The sequence below is a fragment of the Dermacentor albipictus genome, chromosome 3 (assembly GCF_038994185.2).
Source record: "Dermacentor albipictus isolate Rhodes 1998 colony chromosome 3, USDA_Dalb.pri_finalv2, whole genome shotgun sequence".
NCBI classification, from domain to species: domain Eukaryota; kingdom Metazoa; phylum Arthropoda; class Arachnida; order Ixodida; family Ixodidae; genus Dermacentor; species Dermacentor albipictus.
This window is the reverse complement of record NC_091823.1, coordinates 84,432,005-84,448,899: the sequence shown is the minus strand read 5'-3', so window position 1 is coordinate 84,448,899 and position 16,895 is coordinate 84,432,005. Positions and strand designations below refer to the sequence as shown.

Below are 16,895 nucleotides of genomic sequence, written 5' to 3'. Positions count from 1 at the left end.
ATCCTAGTCTCAAATCGCGAAAACTTTCCGATGCTCAAAAATAAAACAAAATAACATTTCACTTCTCCGGAAGCTCTCTTGGCTTCCCGTTCCCGATTGCTTACGACTGACTCATACTCTGAGCCGTCCCCGAGGCGGTCGCCGTTTCAAAGCTACTCTGGCTACGGAGGAACAACAAAAGGGCTGAATCACTAACAGCTCCCCCAAGACGTTACGGTCTCCTGCCAATTTGCGTCCCCGCGCCCCGCTTTCAACACAAGCTCGATTGACCGCGTCGCTACTCCCCACCTGGTCTCGTCCTACCACCTTGCGTTTCTTCGAACTGCACGCTGAGCTGTGAAAAGAACTACGGAACGACGAGGAGCTTAACTGCCTCGTGCCCATTGTCCGCGTCCGTGCAGAACATTCTTCGCGGTCCCCCTTTGACCGGTGGCTTGAACGTTTTCGATGCGTCAACATCATCCGAGACGACCGCATCTTTTTCCTCGCGCCCTGCCCATTTGGGTTTCTCGCCATCTTTGGCGGCGTTACATTAATTACCGTCTTTCGGTCTTTACCGCGCTTCTTTTTACGGCGCTTTCTCCTTGCACTCGTTTTCATGTCGCCTTCTCGTGCCTCGTGCTGGCCGGTACACATTTCGTCGGCCCGGATCGGTCTCTTACCCGCACAGTCTGAGTGATTTACATTTAAATCAACCCTCTCTCTGCCTCGACTGGCGGACAGCCCAACCGACTCTGGAACAATGCAGCAGGCTTTACTCGAGTTATGCAACTCGCACTCTTGCGAACTGCCCTCTACTGCATTGCCCAGCTCACGCTGTGCATCGGCACACAGCCCGTCGGTATCGATCGCTGTCTCACGCGCACAGTCCGAATGATTGATAACTGAACCATCCCTATCTAGGCTATCTAGACTGGCGGAGAGCCGCACCGATCCCTGAACAATGCAGTTGTTCTCTCGTGGACTACGGAGCTCGCCATCCCGAGAACTATTCTCAACTGCATCGTCCAGCTCGCACTTCACTTCTGCACGCAGATCTGGCTCTACATGGGTGCACGCTTCCCTCGGGTCAGCAGTACCCTTTTCTTCGCTAGCAACCTCGCTAACATTACCAGCGACGCACACACGCGGTAACTGTGCCAATTTGTTCGCAGCTGGCCTAGCTGTCTCTACAGTCATCTGTTGGCACAGCACCTCGTCGCTCTCACTACGGCCTTTAACGGCCTCTGTTGCCACTAAGGCATCGTTCGCAGCTAGCCCTTTCCCTTCACTTATGACTCTGCAGCTAATCTCACAGGCACTACTCTTTTCGTCGGCTTCTGGCGAAAATCCGCTCGATGCTGCCTCATTCTTTCGCTCTGTATTACCTACAGAATTCTCAGACAGCCGTTGTCTCTGTGCCAATAACTGATCACAATGCTGTATCTCTTTGATCAGTGCTGCCTTCTCTCTCTCATACTTTTGCTCACGCTCAAGCTTACGTTCCTGATACTCCCGTTCGCGTTCATTCTCACGTACGTGACGCTCACACCTAAGAGTAAGTTCTTGAAGCTCCTGCTTCCGTTCATTCTCGCGTTTTTCACGCCTACTCTTACTCTTAAGTTCACGACGCTCCCGCAAACGTACACGACGCACACGCTCCCGTGGCTCCTGTATCACCTCCCAAGCAAGCCTAATGCTTTCATCATCATTGCCACTATCTTGAATCGCCTTTATGATAGCTGCCGTTTCCATCCGTTCGTCCGCCTCAACTCCCAAATCGTCGCACACCAACAACAAGTCTAACCTCGTCAACCTTCTAAGATCCATGGCAGCTGCCCCGACAGGTGGTTAAAACTGTTTTCCTTAATTAACTTGTGCAAACACACAATGCAACAAATTCCCGATTCCCAGAACTATCAAAATTGAACACACAACCTTTGAGTCTGGCGAATCATAAGGAAAAAAACCACGCGCTCACTTACGGTTGCAGCACCCTGCCATCCGGTTCATTTGTCCGCTGTTCCCGGTTCCTCCGGACTCCCTGGGTCGAAGGCTCGCTCCTTCTTCGCTACTCCCAGTTTCTTCGGACCTCTTTCGACGAAGGCTCTCTCTTCTTCGCTCTTCCCGGTTCCTTAGGATCTCTCTCGACGAAGGTTTATCCGTAGCGCTGCCACCAGCTGATGCATTCGGAGGCGATCCCACCACTGCCACCAGATGTAGGGGTTGAAGGACGGACTTCGGGATGAAAACCCAAACTTGGGAGGATTTATTTTACATTATGTACAAGAGAGGTGAGCGACAAGTAACAGTAGTACAGTCATTACGGGCCGGCAGCAACTCGGACGCTGCGGCCCGCGGCAAGAAGTTCGAGAGAGGTGAATCAGGGAATCAGGGCATGTTCCAGAATGCTCAGGTCTCTCTCGAAGGCTTCTTATAAACCCTTCGAGCACTGTAAGTCACGTCATGTTTGACCAATAGGAGAGTCCGCTCAGATGACGCCACTTTCAGCCAATGGCAGGCGCCCGTGTCGCGGTGTCACACCTGGCGGCTCTCTGCGGTCTTGCCTCGCAGACTGGCAATGCACTTCTTCTAACGAGGAGAAGGGGAGGGCTGCTCATGCTCCATTGTCCGAGGCCCCCTTCTAATCCCGGCGGCGTACGAACTTGTTGGCACGTGAACTTGTTGCCTTCAACTTGTTTGCTCGGCCGCTCCTCTGGAATGTGCTTTCCTGCTTCTGCATTCCTCAATTAGCTGTGCTGCGTTTCGATGTGGTCTGGGGAACTCGAAGTAATCGCAGGAAACAGCTCCATATCTAACAGTGGTCAACCCACCGCGGTAGCCCATGCAGTGGCTATGGGGTAGCGCTGCTGAGCTGGAGGTCGCGGGATCGATACCTGCCACAGTGGTCGCAATTCGATGGGCGCGAAAGGCAAAAACGCTTCCCACGTTCACCGCACGCGCGCATGCGCTCAATGAATCGTTCACTTCTTTCTCTCGCTCATATTTCTGTTCCTTCTTTCCCTGTCCCCCAGGGTAGGGTTTAACTAACGAGGTGATTTTATGGTTAGACACTTATTTCATTTCACTCTAATGTATTCAGAAAAAAAAAAGTTAACAGTTCATTCACCGCCCGATTCATGGCCGATCCCCCGAGTGGGTTGCGCCATTTCACTAGGGAACAAGAACAAGAACTTTATTTCTCTCTCTTTCTCTCGCATTTTACTATCTGTGTGTAAAGCACCCCCTTTTTTTTCAAGTTTCAAAGATAGCATTTTCAAAGGATTACATGAAACATTCCATATGGTTTACATATACAGTAGAAGGTCCCATGATTCAACAACTGTAGGCGTCCCAGGACCCACTGTCACAGTAAAAAGCGGGAAACAAAAACATGATCACTTTAGCGATAAAAGGTTTGCAGATGCAAATACGAATAACGGAATATATTGTTACGGTGCGAAATGAACGGAATTTATTTAATAGGCTTTAAGACGATCGCCTCAGACGGGACAAAAACGTCTTTCTCTTCTTCGTTCGCTCCGCTGACACCACTTCGTCTTCGACTCATGCGGCTACATATACACCAATAATATTAACAAGTAATAAGCATGCGATCACACATGTCGAAGATTCAAAATATAGAATATTATGTTTGTACATAATAATCAATCTGATCTATACGGAGTCTTGGTATCGGGTATGTGGGTGTTTTGTTTTAAAGATAGCTATGCATCCATCTAATAATAATAATAATAATAATAATAATAATAATAATAATAATAATAATAATAATAATAATAATAATAATAATAATAATAATAATCACCGCCTGTTTCATGTCCAGTGCAGGACGAACGCCTCTCCTACCGATCTCCAATTACCCGATCTTGTACTTGCTGATTCTAACTTGCTCCTACAAGTTTCCTAATTTCATCATCTTACCAATCACCTCCACGTTTCTGCCCCATAGTTAACACTGGTAGAATGCGATTATTGTACACTTTTCTTTTCAACGATAGTGGTAAGCTTCCAGTGAGGATTTGGCAATGCCCGCCGTATGCAATTCAACCGAACTTTGTTCTTCTGTAAATTTCTTTCTCATGATCAGGGCCCCCTGTGAGTAATTTACCTTGATAAATGTTCTCTTGCACAGACTCTAGAGAATGTCTGGCAATAATAAATTGTTGTTCCCTTGCCAGGCCATTGGGCATTACCTTCGTCTTCTGCATATTAATCTTCAACCCTACTCTTGCACCCGCCGCGGTGGCGTAGCGGCTATGGTGTCGCGCTGCTAAGCACCAGGTCGCAGGATCGAATCCCGGCCACGGGGGCCGCATTTCGATAGGGGCTAATGCAAGAACGCGCTTGTCCCGTGCATTGGGGCCATGTTAGCGATCCCCGGGTGGTCAGAATTAACCCGGAGACCCACACTACGGCGTGCCTCATAATCAAATCGTGGTTTTAGCACGTAAAACCCCAGAATTCAATTTAACTCTACTCTTACACTTTCTTAGTCATGGTAGTCAATCATTTGTTGCGACTGATCCTTGCTGAACGGGACAATGTCATCTGCAAATTGATTTGTTGAGATATTCGCCTTTGATTCTCACTCGTAAGCATTCCCAGTCTAATAGCCTGAATACTTCTTCTAAGCATGGTGTAAATATCATTGGATAGGTTGCGTTTCCTTGCCTGGCCCCTTTCTCGATAGATAATTTTCTACTTTTCTTGTAGAGAAGCAAGGTAGCTGTGGAATCTCTGTAGACAATTTCAAAGATATTCGTGTATGCCTCCTGTACTTCTTGATTATGCAATGCCTCCATGACTACTGGTATCTCTGCTGATTTAAACGCCTTTTCATAATCTATGAAAGCCACCTGAACCGGCTGATTGTACTCCGCAAATTTCTGAATTACTTGATTCCTGACATGGAAATGATTGAAATGACATGGAAATGATTCAAGCTAGCCTGTTCTCTTGGTTGATTGAAGTAAAGTGTTGCCATGATTCTGTTGAAATTATCTGCTGGAAATGATTCTCTTGGATATTAGCCATCCAGTTTATTCACACATAATTTTCATATATGATAGCGTATCTTCTTTAAAGCTAGGTTCTGGTATGCAAACCCTTTACACTCGCTTTATAACGGCAAGATTATTATTCCACAAACCTTATCCAACTGTATTAGACTTATATACGTTTCAGAAAGGCAAATAAGTGATTACAATTACTTCATGCAAAATTTTATCGATTAAAGTGATGAATTACTGCCCGTAAAGTAGTTCAGCAATTAGTAAATTGTAATCGATAATTTTTACGTCACTTCTTTCATATTTATTAATATTGCACAAATCCAGTAAATAGAATGAGTCGACCTAGCTCTGTCAGAGCTTCATCTCGAGCTATTAGCAAGTTGTTTATTTTCATTAACAACTGTTTTTTAAATTTTTCGTTGGTCATCTTCTCTCGTTTCCTTGTGAGGACACCAGCACCGATACTCAAAACTCGCTAGACGTGCACGCGGGAGGGAAGAGCGGTGTTGCAATATACAAACACCTTGCGCAGAAGACTGCGGTTAATCAACGCCTCGATTCTGGCACATGGGCACTCTGTGAAGCGTAGCGTTTCACTCTTGTTGTGGCCCGGAGAAAACGCTCCTGTTAGGGCTAATGAAGATCTGAAGAAACAAAAAACAAAACATCCCTAGGCTGTGTGATATTCTCGCATCTACGTCCGAAGTGGCCATCAATTCGGTGCTGCTTCTTTATTGTGAGACCTTAGGGATTGCCGGTCGACGTCGCGGCGTTGAGCAGTGGCAGGGCACAGAGCCGGGTAGCTCGTTCCTCGGCCGAGCTACCTTTGTCTCCAAGGACGACACGTACTCAACTCGTGGGTAGTAACGTGCGTGGACCTCTGGCACAGTGGCGCGTGACTATACGCTGACTGAGTGCTGGTTGCGCCGGCTCTCGTAGGATTGGCTGGTGGGTCGTGCATCGACTTTCCTGATGAGAGCTAGTTCCCCAACTGCTCTCGAGAGCGGTCAACGCTTCCTTTTTAAGGGGTTTCCCTTATAGGACAGTTGGATAGCTAGAAGACGAGGGGCGGCCGGTGAGGAGGCAATGGCGCCTGGTCACCATTTGTGTTGTTGATGATGATGGTGATGATAATCGTAGCCCGCCACTAGCGCCATCTTTCGAGAGTTTGTGCAGTTCGCGTAGCATCACCCCCTCCCGCCCTCCCCCTCCAGAAGCACAGAGCGTTCTCGCTCAACTTATAACATTATCAATAAATAAAATCCTCATGCCAAGGCTTTCTGTACAACCAGCGTGGCCTAGTGTCCATTTATGTTATTCAGTCCCAACTGGTGCCCGTGCGATGATGTCAGCTGCGTTAAAAAATTACTTATCTCTGTGGCACCGTCACTTAGTTCGCGTTCACGCGCTGGCTCTGCGACACTTGCGTTATCACTGATTTGTGCTGATGCCTCTTCACAGATAGTCAACGCTGCAGCACTATCACTATCACTCAGTGGTATCGTCAGTTCGATTTGATGAGACTGATTTCACGGCACTGGCATTGTCACTGATTTGCGCTTATGGTTCTTTACACCATTCTGGGTCAGCAGCACTATCAAGCTAGCGCTCACTGACACTGATGGTTGGCGTTTACGCACTGACTCGCCGGCACTTGTATCGCCACTGATTTGCTCCGCTGAGCCTTCACGCACTACTAGGGTTTCGGCATTCTCGGTAGTTTTTGCGGGGTTATTCGTTGTGGGCTAGGCCTGTCTCCTCGACCTCGTGGTTGCTCTGAGAGCTTCCCGGTTGTCTCCGTCTGCTACCTTGGCTTCTGCTGGCGAATTTTGCGTCGTTCGCGCGTGTGCTGTTGACGACCTGCATGGCTTCTGTCGTCTAGCCTTCGGCTTTATCTAAAGTGTATTCAGGGACCGAATTTCCAAATTTCCTGGAGACCTACAGGTTCAGCTGTTTCACGTTGACTATGCCCCGCCGCTGTCGTCTTATCTCAGCTTCCCAGTCATTCGCCGAAGTTTGCCTCACTACACGAAAAGGTCCGTAATATGTGTGTAGGAACTAGGTGGTCTTTCAACTCGTCCATGTTGGCATTCGTACCTGAATAAGGTCGTGTGAGAAGGAGCTCTGTGCCCGTTGCTTACGCCGTGACACCCAGTACACGTTTCCTTACTCCGGAGATATCGCTTGGTGTCAAGTCGTCTGACCTCTTCTTGTCGCACTGCAACGCTTACGTTCTATGACGTCAGCAGTTCGAAGCCCCGAGTCCGATGGCCACGCCGATGAGAAATGTAGGCTCTCTTCCATGGAGGAGCAAAAAGGGAGTCGCATGACGATTTTATTTATTGATAATGTTATAAGATGAGCGAGGAGGCTATGCCTCTGTGCTTTTGGAGGCCGGGTAAGGGGGGGGGGGGCGCCATCACCCGTCTTCCGGGAAAAATATGAGAAGGATTTAGACGACTGGTTACATCTTGACGAGCGCTACGAACTGTCACCTGTTGTCTCATGTACCGAAGAGTTATAGGCGGAAATCAAGTACTGGAGAAACGGGTCCCCGTCTGGGTGGTGTGATGAAGCATACTTGCTAGTCATTACAGCTAAGGTACGGTTCAATCTCCCGAAGAGGCGGTTGGCTCTTGGATAGTAGTGCGAGGATTGTTGGTACTTGTTAGCCGGAAAAATTCTTCCAGCATCGCTGCACTAAAGTGACGGCCTCTGCCAGTGACGATGCGTTCCGGTGAAACATGCCGAAGGGCGACTGTGTCCAAGAAGGTCTTGGCAACCGAATCCACCTTCATCTCGGTCGTCGCTGCTGCTTCCGCCCATCTGGAGGGGAGGTGCCGGGTAACGCACACAATGGGGGAGGAAAGAACCACTAAACCAACGACGCGCAGAGAGGGCAGGAACGCAGTAGAGGGCGAGGAAAACAAAGGGCAATGTTTTCGAGCGCCTGTTCCACCTCTGTGAATAGCACATCGCCGCTAATAAGTAGCTGGTGCCGGAAAGGAGACTGCGGAATCGGACAGTACAGCCGGATCTCGACGATAACGAGATATTAATATCAGTTACCTTGCACTGACAACCGTTCGCTCCACCACCCGTTTTCCGAGGAAAATACGAGGAAGATTTAGACGGCTCGTTAAATCTTGACTAGCGCTACGGACTATCACTGGCGTGGGCCGACGCGCGAAAGGCTGACAACTTGGCATTCGCGCTCGAGAACGGTAGTACGTAACGACTCTGCGAACAAAGACGTTAGAAACAAGGGACGGTTGTCGAAAGACGCTGTAGGAGAACTTCGCTGGGGAGAACGCCGCCAGCAATCCGGGGAGACGCCACAAGAATATATCTCGGGCTTTCTGCAGCTCCGTGCCCGTGTAAAAGCCGGGATACCGGAGAAAGAGAAACTTTGGCATCTGCTGGGGGGGCTATAGGAACCGAGATGACGGAGCAAGTCACCGTATCAAGTCGCCTCGGGACCAATAGTTTCTGCAGCACATGCAAAGGCCAAGGACTTCGAACGCATTGCATGACCACTAAAAGAGCTCACCACGTCTGACATGAAATTTTGCTGGAACCAGGCGTGTGGGAAATCCTTTGAGACGCTTCCGAATCGACTGATTAGTGGACCGTTTCTCCCATTGTTCAACCCTGACCTACGCATTGAGATGCACACAGGCGCCTGTGGCTGTGGGATCGGCGCCGTGTTCGTGCAGAGAGACGGTACGGAAGAATTTGTCATCGGTTACGCAAGTGCCCATTTGAACAAAACAGAATTGAACTCCTGTATGACTGAGCAAGTATGTTTAAACGTCGTCTGCACAACGAAACAGTTGGATCATGCATATTCGGCACACAAAAAACGGTCATCACAGATCTGGCCAGCCTCTTGGCCGCGATGACAGTAAAATAACCCTAAGGCCGACTTATACGCTGTATAGGTCGTTGCTGCAGGAATTTAACATCACACTGAAACACCTACCAGGGCTTAAGAACACGAACGCACACGCACTCACCCAGTCACCTTGTGGCCCGGCTCCAGCTCAACAATAGGAACTGCTTCTCCTCATGATATCTCAAGATGATATTAGCAAACTCCAAAGCGAGGATGTATTCCTATGGCTAGTCAATAACCACCTCCACAAACCGGAATAGCTTGTTAGAAAGAAGGCTACAAGAATGGCAAGAGCCTTTCGTCTCATCAAGGAAACGTTGTATCGGCGAGTCAATTTCTCTGCAGATGAATGACTAGCGCTTGCAGCACCCCGCACCTCCAACCCTTGTTAGTTAATTGTTTTGGGACTGTAGTTTTTTCTATTATATGGCGTTTAGAAGGTGTCGCCGCCTTTAATTGGCACCGGCTGCACCTTTTCACATATAGATACGAAGAAAAAAAATTAACTTAAAAGCAATAAACTAGAAGTCAACTCCAAACCACTGTTAACCGCCGCGTCGTCGACCAACCACCCCTCCATTGGGACCGTAGTTTGTAGCAATGGAGGGTTTGTCGATCGATGACGCGGCGTTTAGGAGGGGCGGGGCAGACGTCCTGGCGGGTCGTGCCTCGGCCGAGCTACCTTTGCCTCCAAGAACGACGCATACTGAGCTCATCGGTGGTAACGAGTGTGGACCTCTGGCGCAGTTGCGCACGACTACGCTGCACTGAGTGCTGGTTGCGCCGGCTCTCGCGGGATTGGCTGGCATAGTCGTGCCTCGACTTCCCTGGTGCAGCTAACTACCCAGCTCCTCTCGAGAACGGCCAGCGCTTCCTTGCTGGCCGGTGAGGAAGCCAACACCACCCCTCGCCACCGTTTCTGTTATTGTTGCTGCTGCTGTTGTTGTTGTTGATGACGATGATGAGGAGGAGGATGATCGTCGCACGCAACCAGCGCCATCTTTTGAGAGTCTGGTGCATCCATTTATTCGGTGCAAGAATGGATCCAAACAGCACTGGTGGAATTCGGCGCCCAACATCTGGCGGAGCTTCAAGGTGAAACAAATATTGAGCGCCCGATGGTGCATGTCCAAACCTGCGCATCCTCGATGTTGCTGCGTGGCAGCTGCGTGGCATAACCGAAGCTTTCTGCTCTAGTTCCCGTTAAATTGAAGTCCTCATAGCTTCGTTGACCGTTACAGTTTATTTCATCAATAATGTAACTGGTTACATGTGATCAGTTACTGAAAAATGTGATTTAATTAAAGTTAGCGTTACCGAGTAAAATAATTTAATCCATCATCTATAAACATGCAAAGGAATATAATTGATTACAAGTAAAGTTTTACATGTAATGCATTACGTACAAGTCTGCACTGTACTGCGTCGCACAGTATATATTTTACCCCCCGGTCTTGTATATTATCGCGCACTGGTCACTCATTTAGCTGTATGAAAATTACGCAGTGGGCCAGTTCGTTCTACATAATTAACACTATTGCACATGGCGAAGAAGGAACAGGACTTAAGCGAGAAAACAACACACGAAACAAAAATAAAAATAAATTAGTTGATAGTTTGCGCTCAGGTGTCGTGTGTTGTTTTCTCGCTTATGACCTCTGTCATCGTCACTCTGCGCAACAGTGTTAATTATAACTGTATACAGTCAGCACTGGTGTGCGTGTGCTGTCGCTTTTTTTTCTTCTTCGAACAGCCAGGTGGGAATGACTTTTCCTGCGATATGGCGGTCTTCTTCAGTACATCTATATAGATTCACCGAAGAACTTTCCTTGCACTACGCACTTTTCCCTTATGAACAGCATTTAATGCATTTATTCTCGTTACCGTGCCACTTACATAATACACTTTTGAGGGGTCATTAGGGCGCACGTCATGCTTACCGCCACCTTCAAAAAACCGCTGTTGGCAGTGTTGGACCATTCGGTATGACAGCATTGACTGCTGCGCTTACACCAAATGTCATACCATATGTACGTAACAGAAAGTGTGTCGCTCTTTGACCATTCTCAAGTGGTTCTTACCGCGCAACACGTGAATCACTGGAAGGCTTTAAGGTAGAAAGCAAGGTATACGCGCTTTCCGTAAAATTGCACGGTCCACTCAAAAGCGAACACTCTCTTACGGGCACACGCCGCGGACGCAGGTGTACATGAGCACTCGCCGGGGCACCTGGGTGGCCCCTCGTTTGGCGCCGGGCGGCCTTCCCATGGACGTCACCATGTGCACCAGGGCTAAGAACACTGCTCGCTCGCTGCTGCCGTTCGACCTCGGAGCTCGAGCCTTCGAGCGGGTCCTCAACGGCCACTTCGACCACAAGATGTACGGCCTGAAGCCGGCGCACCACGCCACGAATCAGCAGCTCTTCGTCAACGACGTCCTCCCTTCCCGGATTCTCACCGGGACGGTGCAGGTGACACTGGATGCCCATAAGGCTTTCTTTCTTATTACTCCGATTGCCGCAGGTTTTATATTCTTGTCGCTACAGTGCACGACCTTGTTCGTAAGAATAAAGCAAAACCAGGAAACTTCGTCGTGGTACTCACAAAATAGAGGCGGTTCTGTAAGTACGAATTATGCTCGCTGGATGGCCAGCATATAGGGATTTATGTAGAGGCAGCTAATAATGACGTACGAATTGGAGGTTAGTAGTGACTCTGTGCATAAAGGTCGTGATCCGGACTACACATGTGGCTGCATTAACCACACAGGTCTCGGTGTAAAGTGTTTCGATCGCTTTCTTTATTTTTTCTGTGCAAAAGACCTACAATAATGGCACAGCCGCTCTCTTAAGCTGAACGCTGTAATTTTCTTTTTTACTTTGAAAAAAGAGAGACGCATAATAATGCACCTAATTTCACTGCTACAGCTTTCTCGTCCTCGACGTATGTGATAAAACATCGTGCGTTGTTATGTACAACTCCTCACCATACTAACCCGTAGTTTTATTTCATGGTGTTCGTAACTACGTCCAATAGAGTGGCGGTCAGTATATTTTTCTGGCATCACAGATTCGAGGCAGCGTGGCTCGGCTGGGCCCGGATTACGCCGAGTTCCACGACGGCTCGCGCGCGGTCATCGACGACGTCATCGTAGCGACGGGATACTTGAAGCACTACCCGTTCCTGCCGCCCGAGGTAGCTCCATACGTGCGCGAGGAGCGCGTCGAGCTCTACAAGTTCATCTTCCCCGTGGGGGAGCCGAGCATCGCATTCGTGGGCCTGGTGGATCCCATCGGTGGGTTCTGGCCCGTGGCCGAGATGCAGGCCCGCTGCGTGGCCCGAGTGCTCGCCGGCAAGCTACCGCTGCCCGACGCGGAGAGACAGAGGAAAGAGGCGGCACGCAGGGCGTCCGCCTTGGCCGTCGACAGCGCACGCTACGCCGTGCAGGTACGTGTGGAGCAAAATAAGCCTCGTTTGGCGGCTTCAACGAAAACGCTTCACCTTGGCTGCAGTTGCTTGACGGCGAAATGCTAGAGGCAGAGATTTGACGCTGTGCATGACATTAGCTGCTGCTGTGAGCGGGCAAAAGGGACGAAGGCGTTGCTGCAGAGCGTGGTGCCCTTCATCCTCCACGCAAAAGAAGCTCAGAGCGTCATCAAGGTGGCGACGACTATACGGCATACAATATTAGCGATCCCTAAGCTAGTTGGCATAGTTTGCGCGGATTTATGTTCTGTTCTCTTTTTCTTTTGCGCCATGCATCTATTATACCACATTTAAGTTATCTGGACGTCCCCCGACATTGCACGGAAGCTGCTCAATTTGTCCGCAACAATAACAATGGAAAGGCAGCTCAACTGGGAAAAATAGGTCCCCATTTTTGAAGACGCACTTTATTAGACCGCGATTCGGTAACACACGAATAATAGGGAAAGCGAAGGGGAAGGGAACTCGGGAAGCTTAACCGGGTCGTACCTGAATGAGCTACTGAGAACGCAATACAATCTTGTGTATGAGATAGACTACATTTGCACAGTTGTCACAAAAATGGCGTGTAGTCATCAGTCTGGAATCTTAAGATTGTGGGACTTGCATGCACCAGTTTATTAAGGGGCAGTTTATTAGTTTGCAAGTGCGATTGTGATAGTATTTTCACGTATATTCATGTCAATTAAAAAAACTCAAGCCCTGCATGTAGCAGGGCTGACATCTTCAACTCTCTCTCTCTCATATACAAAACCATCTGGTGCCGGTGAAATACGCCATTGTGTGCATTTATGTTCAAATTTCGTAATTTTTCAGTACGCGCCAGCAACAGCACGTTTGTGAACCTCGCACTACTTGCGATGATCAAAAGTCGTCAAACAAGAAATGTCACTGGATACATTTAGATAAACTTGTTTTCCTCAGAGCAGGCACTGCTCAGGGCAGCTACTTCTCACAGGGCTTGCATATTTATCTGGTTCTCCGCGAAGCGATAAACGTATTGTTTTCGTGAAATTTCATTTGCGTGCATCCATTTCTTGTTCGCTCTGCTACGAGGAACAGCCGGCGCTACCTAAAAGCGCTGCCATCTCCTTTAAATAAAAGTTATTAAAGAAACAACGTGCTCACGCAGCACACCTACAACACAATCACGATGTTAGTCTGCATATTTTCTTTTTTTTTGCTTTAGGAATATAAACGTGGCAGCTGCCTGGAAAACAAGGAGTGGGCGGCGATTTATTCGCCATAGCATTGATCCAATCATAACTTTTCCGATGCTAATTACCTCACAAACAGCCTGATGTAATTGTTGCTCCTTCCACTCTAAGTTTATCTGACACCACTTGGTGGTCAGGTTTCTGGGAACGGCTGAGCTGCCTGTATTCGCCACTTGTTGGTTGAGCAGAAAGCCGTTCGCTGTGCAAACTCTTCGCGAAACTTACGGTGACCATGTTTTCGGGCGCTTCAAGGTGCTGCAGCTCGAAGCAGTGACAAGCATCTAGATCAGGCTGACCTCTCTGACTTCCTTCGAATAAATGCTCTCTCTCTTCATTGTGTGACTCCTACGCTTACCCAGATCATTCAGAAAAGCAGTAAAATGGGTATAAGACATCAGAAAGAAAGCCGCCCAAGAATGGGCCCCAGGGTTTCCGAGCATGCAAGCTTGTGGTTTAGACATCCGTAACGCGTCTACAGCGAGAAGTTTCGATGCTGTAGTAAATGAAGATATGGCAGAATTTGCGCACGGTGTCGGCATTGCTATAAGGGAGAATGTAGTGATTAGGCAACGAGGCACAAATAAGAGCGCAAACGCACGAGCGCTTTCCTCAGTCTCTTCGTGTTGCATTTTTCCAGCAATTCTCTCACCAAAAATGTACGGTCGATGTTCATAGTTTACTGGGTCGCAGGTTCTGCGAAAAAAGTTCCTTTTGCGAACATTTCATGCTCGCCGCCTGTATAACAAAACAGTGCAAAACAGTGTTGTTGGCATATATTAGTGCATATACTGAAAACCCGAATACCAGGCTACGTGCTCAGGGCCGCGGAAGTGTTCAGCTTTTTTCCTTGAGTACCACACCCCGCTGACTTTTGATGCCGATAATGCTGCCAGTGAACAACACAGTAAAGAGCAGAAACACTTGGCACTAGTTACAGTTACTTTCTCGTTTGCGTGTCCAGCGCGTTCAGTTACTTCTTAGTTTTGTCCTTTTTCGAGACGCGCTGCCTTTTTTGCTCGAACAGATGACGACAGTAAGCCAAATAGCAACATTAGTCGAATATATCCATCCTTCTGCTTTCGTATCGTGTGCTCTGATCTGCCCACGCAGGTTCACTGGATCGCGTACATGGACGAACTGGCAAGTCTGCTCGGAGTGAAGCCCAACCTGAGCCGTTTGGCGATCATCGACCCGGTGCTGTACCGCCGGTGCGTGTTCGGGCCCTGCCTGCCTTACCAGTTCCGCCTTGAGGGGCCCCACTCGTGGGAAGGTGCTCGCCAGGCCATTCTCGATTCTCCCGATCGTGTCGCCTCGGTTCTGACTCCCCTCACGGCGCCACAGGACACGCGCCTGCGCAGAGCCACCGCTGGAGCCATCGACGTAGTGGCCACCTGCACTGTCATGATCGTTATAGCTTACGTGCTATCGTTAGCCATATGAAAGGATGTACCAGGACATGTGTGCTTGCACTGACTAATGCAAGTGGTGAGTGTCGAACTGTGAGCGGATATTGCCTCGTGTAAGGCGATGGCGCCAATTTCTCCGCCAGCGTGGCAACCGAATGAATGTGAGAGGTGCTGCTCACCACAAGAGAGCCTTAAAGTTGGACATGGTGATTTCGCACCACGACTTACGAGAGCTGTCAAATGCATGGATGCTGTTTTTTCTCCTCCAATGATGTTCCTCTGCCGTGGTTTTGCAGGGACTCGTGCTGTATGTGCCACACCGGGAGTACTAGCCCAGTCATACGCAACAGTGCCGTACTTTTTTTATTCGTTTAGTGCCAATACTATGGAGCTTCTCCGTTTAAGAAATTCCGATGACTGGTGGATTTCATCTTCAATGGCATAATATAACGTGTCTCGACACAAAAGTGCAAAGTATACGCTGTGGATCCATAAGACACAAGGAGAAAATGGTCTTTGTAGGCTACCTCCACGAATGCAAGAGATGAAGCAAAGGAAGACGGCCAAGAAAAGCGGAGTGGGCCAAGTGGATTGGGTATCACCTCTCCATAATGTTCATCCCGCCTCAGCCAAACCGCCTAACCTAGTTCTTCCGTATTCTGTTAGCTTTCTAGTCCCTCATAAGTATGGATTCAATGAGTCACCTGGTCTTGAAGAACCGTTGGCATTCTTGAACCCTATATTTGTAATGTTAATCTGCGATCCTCATGCCATCTTTTCATGTAAGAAAGCTTCCTTGCAGTTGTCCCAATTCGGGGCACTGCAACGAGTAATGGTCGATGTCAGCGCATTCTCGTCATGTGGACAGATTAGGGATTGGAGAACAGTGGTGAGTGGCAGGGTTTACACGTGCGCCATCAAGATGCTGTACTCGCAGGTGAACAGGAATGGTTCCTCTTGCGAAGACACGAGATAAGCGCTTCGGCGATGCGCTTGACGAAGTTGTCGCAGCAACAGACTGTCCGTGAGGTCACTCTTCAGAAGCGCCGCGATAAGCATATACCCTAGTTGAAAAATCTAAAAATCTGTCCAAGTGATTCCTGTCTATACCTATACAATAGCGCACTGCTGATTCAAATATATGTGGTTAGCCAGCTAGTACATCAGTGTGCCTCGTTCTCGTTCTAAAAATAACGAAGAGTAGCTGCACACGCATGTCTTTGCTGGCGCTCTTGGAGGTCATGTGGGCGGCCTTTTGCGAGCTGGTACGTACTTCTATCCCTCCTGAACAATGCAGCTTTGCAGAATCCAGGAGTAGCTAATAGCGGCGCTCTGACGGCGCTCCATTTATGATCTTATGGCAGGCAACAACGTGTCTTTTCCAAAACGCGAATCCGAGAGTGCCGACTTGCTGCTTGTCAGATTGTTTTTTTTTTTGGGGGGGGGGGCAATGAACGGCTGGTGACTATGTATTTATTTCAGTCACTGAGCGTATGCGTATAAGCGCATGAGCGATTGTCGCCGACGATCAGCTCTTCAGTGGAAAAGTCAAATTAGTGCCGATGCCCTCACATCGCTTGCGGTGTGTCTGTCTATCAAAAGTTCACTGCAGGTGAGACGGATATCGCTTCGACCTACGACACCAGCGTCCCAGTGCAGACTTTTCTGATTGCCGCACATGAATCACCACGCGGATAGGCCACCTATTTTTATACTGCTCGTCGGTCACGCCTCGTAGGTTACGCGACAGCGTTACGTAGCCCTGTTGCGAGCTTACTATCTTAGCTTGACGCAGAACATGGAAGTCACGATGGAGTTCGCTCTTGAAAAAAAAATAAAGAAAAGAAAAATCGGAGAGGGGGGGGCGAGGTACCGAA

At 48.7% G+C, this 16,895-nt stretch overlaps 1 protein-coding gene across 4 annotated transcripts in view; it reads left to right on the top strand.

The window, feature by feature from the left end:
• The window catches only part of LOC135898892 (flavin-containing monooxygenase 5-like), a 146,843-nt gene extending 131,358 nt beyond the window's left edge, over positions 1-15,485 (top strand). For all 4 annotated transcript variants that reach the window (XM_070535723.1, XM_065428092.2, XM_065428091.2 and 1 more), the window contains 3 exons: positions 11,114-11,380; positions 11,979-12,356; positions 14,723-15,485. In XM_070535723.1, the coding sequence (XP_070391824.1) occupies positions 11,114-11,380; positions 11,979-12,356; positions 14,723-15,052 (975 nt within the window). In that variant the 3' untranslated portion in view covers positions 15,053-15,485. The remainder of the gene's footprint in view (positions 1-11,113; positions 11,381-11,978; positions 12,357-14,722) is intronic.
• The last annotated feature ends 1,410 nt before the right edge of the window (positions 15,486-16,895 follow it).